Source organism: Myotis brandtii, unplaced genomic scaffold (genome assembly GCF_000412655.1).
Source record: "Myotis brandtii unplaced genomic scaffold, ASM41265v1 scaffold78, whole genome shotgun sequence".
Taxonomy (NCBI): Eukaryota; Metazoa; Chordata; class Mammalia; order Chiroptera; family Vespertilionidae; genus Myotis; species Myotis brandtii.
The window spans coordinates 945,616-957,381 of record NW_005371131.1 but is presented as its reverse complement, the minus strand read 5'-3'; the positions used below and the strand labels follow the sequence as shown (position 1 = coordinate 957,381).

Sequence of the window (11,766 nt, the reverse complement as noted above, 5' to 3'; positions counted from 1 at the left end):
GCCGCCGCCAGCCCGCCCCCAAGATGATGAAGCGGCAGCTGCATCGCATGCGGCAGCTGGCCCACACGGGCAGTCTGGGACGGTGAGTGTCCACCCTGTGCCCTCCAGCCCCGCGCTCACCCCCGCTGGACCCGAGGGAAGGGGGAGGAGTGGGGGAGGCAGCTGGACCTCTGACTAACCAGAGCCCTGCCACCCCCCTCCCCTCCGAACGTCACCCCACCTCCTAGCTAGAGCAAGAGGGAAAGACGCTGGCTTTTGAGGGCAGGGGCACCCCCCCATTAGAGAGGGGTGCAGGGAGGATCGGAGATGCTGAGTCCCCTGCTTCCATGGGCCTCAGAGTGAACGCGCCTCCCTGGTCTCACTTGTCCCCTCTGAGCAATGGGGACAGCCGTCTCTGGTTGTCTGGTGGGGGAGGGGCGGTCAGGGCCCCAGACCTCGGGGGAGGGGAGGAGACGGCCCTGGCTGGTGGGAAGAGCCTGTTCCTGTCCCGCCGTGTGCCCCACTCCCCCAGCCGGAGGCCCGCTTCTCTGTCCTGCTTCTGCTTTCCCAGCCTCAGGTGGAAACGGCGCCCGGCCTCCCTGTTCCCCAGCCCCCGGGCTGGTGGAGTGGTGGCCGGAAGTTTGGGGAGCTCCCCTGGCCTGTCTTCTCTCTTCCCCCTGCATTGGGTGTTTCCCATCTCTGGGCCCAGGGGAGGGGACGGGGTGCCCAGAGACCTGGTTCTAGTCTCACACAACCCGGGTGCCTGTGTGGGCCTGGGCAGCCAGGCCACCTTGTGCTGGGCCTGTGTCCCCATGTGTCCCGGGCAGGGGCCCAGGGCCTGCCCACCACTATAGTCCAGAGTCCTGTGTGACTGACAGCCCAAGAGCCCGAGCCCACACACTTCCCGTTCTTGGGGCCAGCCCAGGCCTCCTCTCCTCAGGTCAGCAGAAGAGAGAGGCTGGGCTCTGGGTGGCTCCCCCAGTCTCCCCTTTGGTTTCATCCGCCCTCTCTCGGGACTCAGCCCTGGGCGGAGGAGGAAAAGCCATGTATCCTATTGCTATCCCCATGGAATGTGCTCTGACTGGGATAAGGCAGGCGGGCCACCCAGGGCGGGCCCCAACTGGGAGGGGTGCTGGAAGCACCTGGGGTTCAGGTGCTCTGTTGGGGGGGTAGGGGGTCCTAATCTGGGCCAGCTCAGCAGAAGCTCTCCCCCCCGCCCCCTCCATCAGCACCCCGGAGACAGAGACTGCCGAGTTCCTGGGTGAGGACCTCCAGCAGGTACATGCCTGGGCCAGCTGCGGGTGGCAAGGCAGGTCCATGCAGGCTGTCACCAGAGGGCCCGGCAGGGACGCCAGTTGGGGGCCTCGGTTGAGTCATTCCCCAAGCTGTGGGCCATAGGGTCCCCAGGAGGAGGGAAGAGGAAAGGGGATCTGCTCTGGGAAAGAACAGGGCAGTGGGGAGGGGGGCAATAACCTCCCGGGATCCGTAACCCCGTGCCCCTCCCAGGTGGAGCAGCGGCTGGAGCCAGCCAAGCGAGCAGCCCACAATGTCCACAAGCGACTGCAGGCCTGTCTGCAGGGCCAGAGTGGGTCGGATATGGACAAGCGGGTGGTGAGTGGGGGTCCCAGGGAGGAGGGGCCTAGCTAAGACACCTCTGTCCAATGGGGGAGTGATGTCGGGGGCTGGGGTCTCCCTGCCAGTCTGAGCCTCTGGCCCCAAGGGGGTGAAGACTGCTCTTTCCCAAGGCCCCTGGGCACCCCGCTCATGAGGCCCTGTGTCTTCCCCATCCCTTCTTGACCCCGCCCCCCTCTGCACCAATCCCCTGAGCCAGAGCCAGATTTCTGACCTGAACTTCCTTGTCCAATCAGCCCTTAGAATGGAGCAGGCCTTCTGCACCAATCCCCTGAGCCAGAGCCAGATTTCTGACTGCACCTGAATTTCCTTGTCCAATCAGCCCTTAGAATGGAGCAGGCCGTCTCAACTGGGGCAATCTGTGAGGGCTTCTTGAAGGAAGTGGCATTTGAGCTGGATTTTGAGCGATACTCACTGGTATTCGCCAACAGCAGCATTTATGGACTGGTTACTATTAGTGTGTTGCTAAGATGTGTCAGGGCAATGCCTTGCTCAATGCTGACAATGGAGGGAGGAGGCTGCTAATTAAAGCTCTTGTGCAGATGAGGAAATGGAGACTTACAGAGGTAACGAGGCTCACGCAAGGCCACCCAAGCTAGTCAGTGGCCAAACTGAGATTTGAACCCTGACCCTCGTGACCAAAGCTGGTGCTGCCTGTAACTCCAGGTGGGAATGGGTCAATCAACAATTCAGTGTAGCCAGAGCTCTGGGGAAAGGGGAGCCATGGGAGCATGGAGGGTTTGCGTGTCACGGTGGCCGTAGCAGCCACCTGTGCCCGGGGCGGGGGAGAGCCACTTGGAGGCCTGTTTCCAGCTCCTCCACGCTCCCTCCAACTGTGTGACCTTGGCAGGCCCGTGGCCTCTGTTCTTAGTTTTCTAGTCTGTAATGGAATTTGGTCCCTCCCTCCACCCCCTTCAAGTGGCTTCTGGGAATGGGAAAGGGGCCCCAGTGGGATAGGAGCTCTTTCCATGGCCCCAAGGAGAGGTCACCCCACCATGCCTTGTCATCACCCTGCTTCCACTCTCACCTGTGACCATGGCCCTCCTGGGTTCCCTCCTCCCACCTCCAAGCCCAGTGCCTCGGTGGGGTTCTGCCCCCACAGGGACACTCTGAGAGGGTGAAGGGAGGCCCAGTGGGCGGCACAGGCACTCATGCTCACAGCGCCCTGCCCCTCCCTGCAGAAGAAGCTTCCCCTCATGGCTCTGTCCACCACGATGGCCGAGAGCTTCAAGGAGCTGGACCCTGACTCCAGCATGGGGTGAGCACGGGCAGAGGCCTCAGCTCTGGAGAGGCCAAGGAGGGATCTGGGCTGGGAGGGGGTCCGGGGCAGGGAGGGCAGCCACAGTGGAAGGATGACTAGGGAGGGGGAGTGTCTGGGCTGAGGACAGAGTCCAGGTCAGGGAGGCAGCCAGGCCTGGGAGGGTGTTGGGCTGAAGGATGAAGGAGAGATCGAAGGGGCAGGAGGCGATGGGGAGGAAGGAAGCCCCACCTAGTCTTTCTAGATTGGGGAGAGGGGCTGTGGGAGCCTGGGCCCACTGGGTGCTGTGTCCACAGGAAGGCCTTGGAGATGAGCTGTGCCATTCAGAACCAGCTGGCTCGCATCCTGGCCGAGTTTGAGATGACCTTGGAGAGGGATGTCCTGCAGCCACTCAACAGGCTGAGTGAGGTGACCCCTACCCCTGCCCGCAGCTTCCCCAGTCTCTAGCTCCCACCTCCCCAGCCCACTCATCCCTCCCCCGCAACCCATGCCTGCCCTAGGAGGAGCTGCCAGCCATCCTCAAGCACAAGAAAAGCCTGCAGAAGCTGGTGTCCGACTGGAATACCCTCAAGAGCAGGTGGGAGCCTCAGCGTCTGGGTGGGGCCCATGCCTAGGTCGGCCCACAGAGGTGGCCACAGGGCTCCGAGGCCCTTCCCATAATAGAGGACAATGCAGGGCCCCTGGGTGCGGAGTGTGTACTGGTGTGCACACCTGGTCCTAGGAACACGTATGTGAGGGTACATGTAAGGGTGTCTCTGTGCATGTGTGTGTGCACGTGCTTATGCCAGCTGCAGTGACCCCAAAGCCTAAGATAGTCATAAACAATCCCAGGGGATCCCTGGATGGCAGGAGGGCCCCAACCTTCTACTCTGGAGTTGGATGGTTGTGACCACCAAGCCTACCACCACCAGGTGGCGCCCCCGAGCACTCATGGCCCAGGCCCAGTGGAGCTCTGGGATTTGTACCTATAAATCCCAAAATCCTGTGATCACGCACATGAAAGGGACACTTGACTCTGGACATGCGATGGGGACAGTGACCACTCCACCTTGGGATCATCTCCAGGCTCAGCCAGGCAGCTAAGAACTCAGGCAGCGGTCAGGGCCTGGGTGGAGGCCCAGGCAGTTACGGCCACACCACCACGGCCAACAAGGTGGAGACGCTGAAGGAGGAGGAGGAGGAGCTGAAGAGGAAGGTGGAGCAGTGCAAGGTGAGGGGGCACTTGCGGTTCCCGGGATGGGTGGGGGTGGCGGGGTGGGCACTGTTCTCATTTCATAGATGAGGAAAGAGCTGGGGTTCACCCAGGTCTTGGTGTATTTGCTGAGTGAGTGAATGAATGGTGCCTGACACAAGGCACTGTGCTAAGGGAATGGGGACTCAGAGGTGAGGATTGGAAGCTGCAAAAGCCCCTCAGGAGTTCAAAGAGTTTCCCGTGGGCTGTCCCCAATGCAAACCTTGGCAGAGAGCGGAGAGCTGGCTGGGACCCTCCGTGCACAGCTGGAGCAAGTTACTAGCCCCCCTGAGCCTCACCTCACCCCTGGGCCCCAGCCTCACTGACATAAGCCCTCCCCCCTCTGTCTCCAAGGACGAGTACTTGGCTGACCTGTACCACTTTGCCACCAAGGAGGACTCCTATGCCAACTACTTCATAAACGTGAGTCCAGACTGGGCTCCAGCCACCCAGATCCAGAGTCCACCGAGGCCCCCTGTGAGCCAGTGGGAGAGAAGGGTCTACTCTCATGGAGGTAGGCTCGGCTTCCCTCACTCCCCGCTGTCCCCACAGCTCATGGAGATTCAGGCCGATTACCATCGCAAGTCTCTGAGCTCGCTGGACACAGCCCTGGCCGAGCTGAAGGAGAACCACAGCCAAGCAGGTGAGGACATAGACAGCCCTGACCCCAACTCCTGACCCCCACGGGCTCAGGCATGTTAAGAAGCTTGCACTCTATCCCTGAAAGGCAATAGGGAGCCACAGATGGTTCTGAGCAGGGGAGGGCACGATTAGATTTGTGGTGGAGAGATTGCTGCATGGAGGGTGGAGGGTGGAGTGGAGTGGGTGGTGCAGGACTGGAGCCAGGAGACCTGTTACAAGGCAGAAGGGAAGTGATGGTGCCTGGACTGGTTGGAAGCAGTGGAAGTGGGCAGATTTGAGAGATGTGTGGGATGGTTTCAGGGTGTGTGGCATGGGTGGCTGGGTGGGAGGTGGCACCGTTAGCCAAAGCCGCAGTCACTTAAGGATGTCTGGGGGTGCTCCTGGCTGCCTGTGAGTGGAAGGACCCTGGGCCGCTGATCCATCTTGTCCCTGCAGAGCCCTCCCCTTCGATGATGGCCGCCCCCTTCTCCAGGGTGTATGGGGTGTCACTGGGAGCTCACCTGCAAGAGCTGGGCCGCGACATCGCCCTGCCCATCGAGGCCTGCGTCCTGATGCTGCTCTCTGAGGGCGTGAAGGAAGAGGTGGGACCCACTGGGGCAGGTGGGGTGGAGCAACGGGGCCACATCCTGTCCCAAACCTCCCCCTGCTGCTGCTGTGCCCGTCATCTGCCCTTAGAGCAGGTCCTGGGAGAAGGCATGGCCTCCTGTTGCTGACGTGATACCACCGCTTAGCGATGCTCATGTGGTCCAGGCTGTAAGCCTTTTGCACTGAGGAACTAATTATCCCAGTAACCCTTGCAAGGAGGCCTCAGTGGCTCCATTTTACAAGGGGAGGCGGAGATCAAGAGGTAGACGTGCCCGGCAGCACATGAGCAGGTGGCGGTGAAGTCATTGCTGCACCTGCCCTCATCCGTTTGCACCTCAGTGCTGCTAGTCCATCAGCTCTTTTCCCGAGGACAGACCCTTAGGAGGTGGAACTACTCAAAGGCAGGCTTCCGCACATCCTGCGGGGCCTCCTTTCTCCCTTCCTCCCCTGTCTCCCCACGACTTGCCCCACGACTTGCCCCAGCCCCTCCCAGACTCCCCCTTGCTCCAAATCCAAGGCCTGTGCGTTGAGAGGATCCAAGGACCCTGGTGTCCACTCTGCCTGCCAGACCAGTGGGGACACAGGGCCAGCCACCTACCCCAAGCCATGAGTGACACAGGGCCTTCCAGCCAGGGTGTCCTGTCCCACCCACCCCTCCGTGACCCTACATGGTCCCTCTCACGCCCCAGGGCCTCTTCCGTCTCGCCGCTGGGGCCTCGGTGCTGAAGCGCCTCAAGCAGACGATGGCCTCGGACCCCCGCAACCTGCAGGAGTTCTGCTCTGACCCCCACGCCGTAGCAGGTACCTGCTCCAAGGGTGGGCCCCTTCCCCAAATCCCTTCACCACAGCTGCCTGAAATGATCCCATGAAAGTTTGCTTTAAGGCCTGATAATCTGCCCAGAAAACACAGGAGTCCTGAAAGCGGGGTTTGTGATGAACCCTCTGAAGTGTATGTACGCTTTTCTGAGAACAAGATCACTAGCCTTCATCATTTTCTCTAAACGGCCCAAGAAATGATAGACCTACACATGTTAGTATGAACAAGGACCAGAGGCCCCTCACAGATGGAGAGAGCTGGGTACTGGGGTGAAGGTGGAGCCCTGGGCTGCCTCTGAGCTCACACCACCACTTCAGGTGCCCTCAAGTCCTATCTGCGGGAGCTGCCCGAGCCCCTGATGACCTTTGACCTCTATGACGATTGGATGAAGGCAGCTAGGTGAGGTGGGGAGTTGTGGGGAGAGGAGGCTGTAGAGGTGCCACCTTGGGCTGGCTCACCTGGGCTGTTCCCCTCCCCAGCCTGAAGGAGCCCAGAGCCCGGCTGGAGGCCCTCCAGGAGGTGTGCAGCCGCCTGCCCCAGGAGAACTTCAGTAACCTCAGGTGAGCCCAAGCCCACCCCGGCCCTCGAAGCCAGGCCCTGTGGGACTCTGGGGCCTGGGTTTGAGTCCTACCTCCTTGTTCTAAGCCAGTGGTTCTCAACCTGTGAGTCGCGACCCCTTTGGAGGTCGAACGACCCTTTCACAGGGGTCGCCTAAGACCATCCTGAATATCAGATATTTACATTATGATTCATAACAGTAGCAACATGACAGTTATGAAGTAGCAACGAAAATAATTTTATGGTTGGGTCACAACATGAGGAACTGTATTTAAAGGGCCAGAAGGTTGAGAACCACTGTATTTCTGAAAACACAGATGTACTAGTCATATTTTTATTCTTCTATTATTTTTTGTTTTAAATATGGAACACTTCACGAATTTGCATGTCATCCTTGCGCGGGGGCCATGCTAATCTCTGTGCTGTTCCAATTTTAGCATATGTGCTGGGGAAGCAAGCACAGTACTAGTCATATTTTTTAAGATGTATATATTTTTTAATTGATTTCAGAGAGGAAGGGAGAGGGAGAGAGGGACAGAAACATCAATGACGAGAGAGAACCATTGATCAGCTGCCTCCTCCACGCCCCCTACTGGGGATTGAGCTCCCAACCCGGGCCTGTGCCCTGGCCAGGAATCAAACTGCTGTGGCCTCAGTGCTGAAGCGCCTCAAGCAGACGATGGCCTCGGACCCCCGCAGCCCTCCTGATCCATAGGTTGACACTCAGTCACTGAGCAGCACCATATTTTTAATACTAGACACTGAACTAAACACACACGTTGAACCTTTGAAGCCACACCACCTGGCTTCAAATCCACCTCTGTGACTGTGTGGCCCTGAGCAGGCAAATTGGCCTCTCGGTGCCTGGGCTAGAAAATGCATAACAACCCCATAGATGCTCAACTTGGCTCAGCGCCTGACACGTAGGTGGCGCTCAGTAGGTCAGCTAATTTAACTATCAGAAATTTTTAACCAGCCTGTGTGCCGCCTTGGCCACACTTTGGCAACCCCAGGCCGGGAAAGGCTCCGTCTCGGGGGATGTCGATAGGTGTTGGTAGCCCCTGCCTCGCCCGGGCCCCAGCCCATCTCCTGTCCCCCCAGGTACCTGATGAAGTTCCTGGCACGTCTGGCCGAGGATCAGGAGGTGAACAAGATGACACCCAGCAACATCGCCATCGTCCTGGGGCCCAACCTGCTGTGGCCCCCGGAGAAAGAAGGGTGAGGGGCCGTGGTAGGGGGAGGGTGACAGACAGTCCCCACGCCAACGACCTGCTGCTTGCCTTTCTCTGGGCCTCGGTTTCCTCCTCCTTGGAATGGGTTGAGCAGCTCCTATTCTCAAGGCTCCACGAAGAGCAGCCCAAAGGGATCCTGGACCCACAGGGCTTTGGAGATAGCATTCTGGGTAATGGCAGTAATGGGGTGCTGGGAAGGCTGGGAGCCCGAGATCTGGTTCTAGCCCCGCCTCCACCTTCCTGAGACGGGCCTTAGTAAGACCCTCTCTCGACCTCCATTTCCTCATCTGTAAATTAGAAATTACACAAAGCCCGAGGACTTTGGCTGTGGGAATTCAGTGAGATAATGAGTGGAGGGATGCTGTATGAACTGTAAAGTGCTCTTGTCTGTGAGAGGTCATGACTGTTCACCTGGCCAGGCACGTTGAAGTTGATGTCTGCAGACAGAAGGAGCAGGCCTTAGCTTTCAGGGTCTCCGCCAGCGCCCCCCACCTCCCCCCGCCCAGCCAGTGCCGGGGCCGTGGAGGGCAAAGGGTGCTGTTCATTTGCTGAATGCAGCTCCTTGGTCGAGGCTGCCTCGATCCAAGAAGTGGGGAAAGCTGCCGGGACCGACTGGCGATGCCCGTCGTGTGTGAAGGACGGGAAGTTTGGTGTGTGAGCGACATGTTTGCCGTCCACAGTGTCTGTGAGCTTTTGAGAACGGGGACCGGATGTGACGGATTGGTCCTGTGCTCCCAGCGGCCAGCACGGGCCAGACAGAGTGGGGGCCACTGAGACTTTGCTAAGTGGTGACTCACTTTCACCCCCTTTTGTCCCAGGGACCAGGCCCAGCTGGATGCAGCCTCAGTGTCGTCCATCCAGGTGGTGGGCGTGGTGGAAGCTCTGATACAAAACGCAGACACCCTCTTCCCTGGAGGTGAAGCCCCTGCCTGTGTGCCTGTGCCCCCCGTGCCCTCTGTGCCCAGCTCGATGCCCTCCGGCCCCGTGCACTCCCTCGGTGCGCTTCGGTCCCGGCGGCCCCATGCACTCCCCACGGGCCTGGGGGAAGTTGCGTCTCCACTCTGAGCCTCAGTTTCCCTTCTGTAAAATGGGGGTGATCCCGCCTGCTTCCTGGTGCTGTGAGGCTCCTGTGGGAGTGGGAAGGCGAATCGTGGTCCAGACAATTTCCGGGAAAAGGGAAAGCGGCCCGGCACTGGCTGCGTGGGGGGGGGACGGGGGGAGAGCGGGGGCTGGCGGAGACCCTGAAAGCTAAGGCCTGCTTCTTCTGTCTGCAGACATCAACTTCAACGTGTCCGGCCTGTTCCCAGCCGCCACCCCCCAGGACCAGGTCAGCGATAGGCCAGCCTCTGAGGAGCTTCCAGCCATTGCCGTGCCGGCCCCGACCCCGGCCCCAGCTCCTACCCTGGCCCCAGTGCCTCCCAAGGAAAGGTAAGGACTCACAGGTATGAATGGCCCCTGTCCTAAGGCACCAGCGCAGCTTCCAGCAGCGTTTTAGGAAATGTCACTGTTGTATTTTTATCCCAAATACCAGGTTTCCCGGTTTGGAGGGGGTGGGTGGAGGCTCTGAGGTAATATTCCTCTCGGCCTCTGACACGTTTCTTCATTCGTTGTATGGCTATTTACTGAGCACCTACTATGTGCCAGGCACTGTTTCAGGCCACGAGGATGTAGGGACTAGAGAGCTGGTCACCGTGGAACGTGTAAGCACCTTCCCGTCTTCCCTCTGACCCTGAAATCTGAAAGGCCCATGTGCCACGCTGCCTCCCTGCCAAGCAGGGATCGTGCGGCTGTCCGACTGCTGGGCCCAAACCGTGAATTTCCTCCCGTGAGCAAAACAGACAAAGCTGCCCTTAGAGCTTGTGCTCCGGGGGCGGAGAGAGAATCAGCAAGTACACCCGGAAAGGTCAACAAGGTCAGGCAGGGCTGCGTGCTGCACCGGAGAACAGCAGGAGAGGGGACGGAGGGGGAATGCTGCAGCCCCGGGCTCAGGAGAGGCCTCCTGAGGGGGAGCTGACTGAGCAGAGACCTGGAGGCAGGCAGGAGACCTCCCTCTGTTCTTGTCCACTCTCTGGCTTCCAGTGGCCAGAACATCCTAAAGATCAAAAAGAGGCCCAGCTGGCGTGGCTCAGCCATTGAGCCGAACGATGAACCAGGAGGTCACGATGTGATTCCCTGTCAAGGCACATGCCCAGGTTGCGGGCTCAATCCCCAGTGTGGGGTGTGCAGGAGGCAGCCGGTCAATGATTCTCATCATTGATGTTTGATCTCTCCCTCTCCCTCTTCCTTCCTCTTTGAAATCAACAAAAATGTATATTTTTTTAAAAATATCACAAGGAGGCTGAGAGCTGAAGCAGAGGGGAAGCCCTGCTTCCTCCCCCGCTCCTGGCCCCATAGGGGACCACGGACACTGCGCAGAGTCGCACAGCAGCCGGAGCTCTGGATGCAAACCCTGCCCAACGCCAGAGGTGTCGGGGGCAGGGGCAGCCTGGGGACGGGTCCCAGACCCAGCCACAGGTGGACCCAAACTCGGCCCCTGGGCTGGGCGTCTTCCTGAGATTCCAGGAGAAGCTGGGAAATGGCCAAGCCTGCGCCTGACCCTCCTCTTCCCTCACAGGACAGAGTCCGAGGTTCCCCCCAGACCGGCCTCCCCCAAGGTCAGCAGGAGCCCCCCGGAGGCAGCGGCCCCAACGGAGGACATGGCTCGGAGGAGTGAGTTGGCCGTGGGAGGAGCGGGGTCAGAGGGTGGCCAGGGGTGGGCAATCCAGACCGTCCCATGTTTTCAGGCATCGAGGGGAGGCCAGGAGGCCAGGGGGCTCAGAGCCAGTCTGTTGCCTAACACGCCGGGTTCAGAATCCAGCTCGGTGACCTTGAGCAAATGACTCCAGCTCCCTGCGCCTCCGTGGACAATAACTGCCCCTACCTTGTAGGGCTGTTTGGAGAATTAAATTCTGCTGCCTGGTTCATGTAGTAAATGCTCCATAAAGGTCGGCCATCGTGAGCATGGGGGGCAGCGGAGTCTTGAAGAAGCCCAAAGTCACAGGGTGAAGAGGGAGAACAGTTTTCAGCGCAGTGAGGGGGAGTGCTGGTGTGGGAGGAGACCCGGGCCTCCTTCTGAGCCCTTTGGGACACGCACCTGTTGAGTTGGCTGAAAGCCAGGCAGGTGAGGTTCAGGTACAGAGTCTTGTGAAGCCCTGCCCAGCCCAGGAGGTTCTAGAGTTTTCCACGGGGGTACAGTGTAGAGCCGGGAGTAGGTGGAGCAGCTGCAGAGCCTCTAGACCAGCAGGAGCGGCGGGTCACACAGGAACCTCCCTGCAGGAGGCGGGCGTCTAGCCACCTTTCCTGGAGGCGGGGCAATGAGACATTTGCTCACTGGAGCACAAGCCAAAGGACTGTCAGCATCACCTGAGCTGGCCCTCACGTCAGCCTAGGAGGTTGAGGAATCATCCCATCTTACGGATGAGACAACTGAGGCCCCAGGGGCAAGTGATTTGTGCAAATCCCTCAGTGAGTGGAGGCAGAGCTAGGACCAGAGTCCAGACCTCCTGGCCCAGCCAGTCCTTTGGCTGCCGTGGGACGTCAGACCTGCGCAGTGGGGTCTGTGAGCTGGGGGGGGGTCGTTCTGGTGGCTTCTGAGCGGAAGTGAGCAAGACCCAAGTGTCCGGGGACAGGCAGCATTTCCTTATTCGACAGGATTGTGCGGAACACCTGCTCTGTGTCCGGCACTGTGCTAGGCAGCCATGCATCCGATGGCCGCACGTAGTGAACGTTCTAGTGGGAGAGGCGAGCAATATTCAAGTAAAATAAAAAAACAGGCAAGATCATTTCAGAGAGT

The 11,766-nt window shown here is 59.6% G+C and overlaps 1 protein-coding gene across 3 annotated transcripts in view; it reads left to right on the top strand.

The window, feature by feature from the left end:
• The first annotated feature begins 6 nt into the window (after positions 1–6).
• SH3BP1 (SH3-domain binding protein 1) overlaps positions 7–11,766 on the top strand; it is a 17,985-nt gene continuing 6,225 nt past the window's right edge. The window contains exons 1-18 of one of the 3 annotated variants that reach the window (XM_014530849.1): positions 7–82; positions 905–919; positions 1,209–1,257; positions 1,486–1,590; positions 2,793–2,869; positions 3,166–3,277; positions 3,370–3,446; positions 3,935–4,079; positions 4,455–4,523; positions 4,653–4,743; positions 5,178–5,323; positions 6,017–6,128; positions 6,462–6,543; positions 6,624–6,704; positions 7,804–7,920; positions 8,753–8,850; positions 9,209–9,362; positions 10,269–10,504. In XM_014530849.1, coding sequence (XP_014386335.1) covers positions 24–82; positions 905–919; positions 1,209–1,257; positions 1,486–1,590; positions 2,793–2,869; positions 3,166–3,277; positions 3,370–3,446; positions 3,935–4,079; positions 4,455–4,523; positions 4,653–4,743; positions 5,178–5,323; positions 6,017–6,128; positions 6,462–6,543; positions 6,624–6,704; positions 7,804–7,920; positions 8,753–8,850; positions 9,209–9,362; positions 10,269–10,488 — 1,809 coding nt within the window. In that variant the 5' untranslated portion in view covers positions 7–23 and the 3' untranslated portion in view covers positions 10,489–10,504. Of the gene's footprint in view, positions 83–904; positions 920–1,208; positions 1,258–1,485; positions 1,591–2,792; positions 2,870–3,165; positions 3,278–3,369; positions 3,447–3,934; positions 4,080–4,454; positions 4,524–4,652; positions 4,744–5,177; positions 5,324–6,016; positions 6,129–6,461; positions 6,544–6,623; positions 6,705–7,803; positions 7,921–8,752; positions 8,851–9,208; positions 9,363–10,268; positions 10,505–10,548; positions 10,644–11,766 lie in introns of those variants that run through there. The other 2 variants (XM_005883220.2, XM_014530848.1) reach the window with 2 other exon arrangements.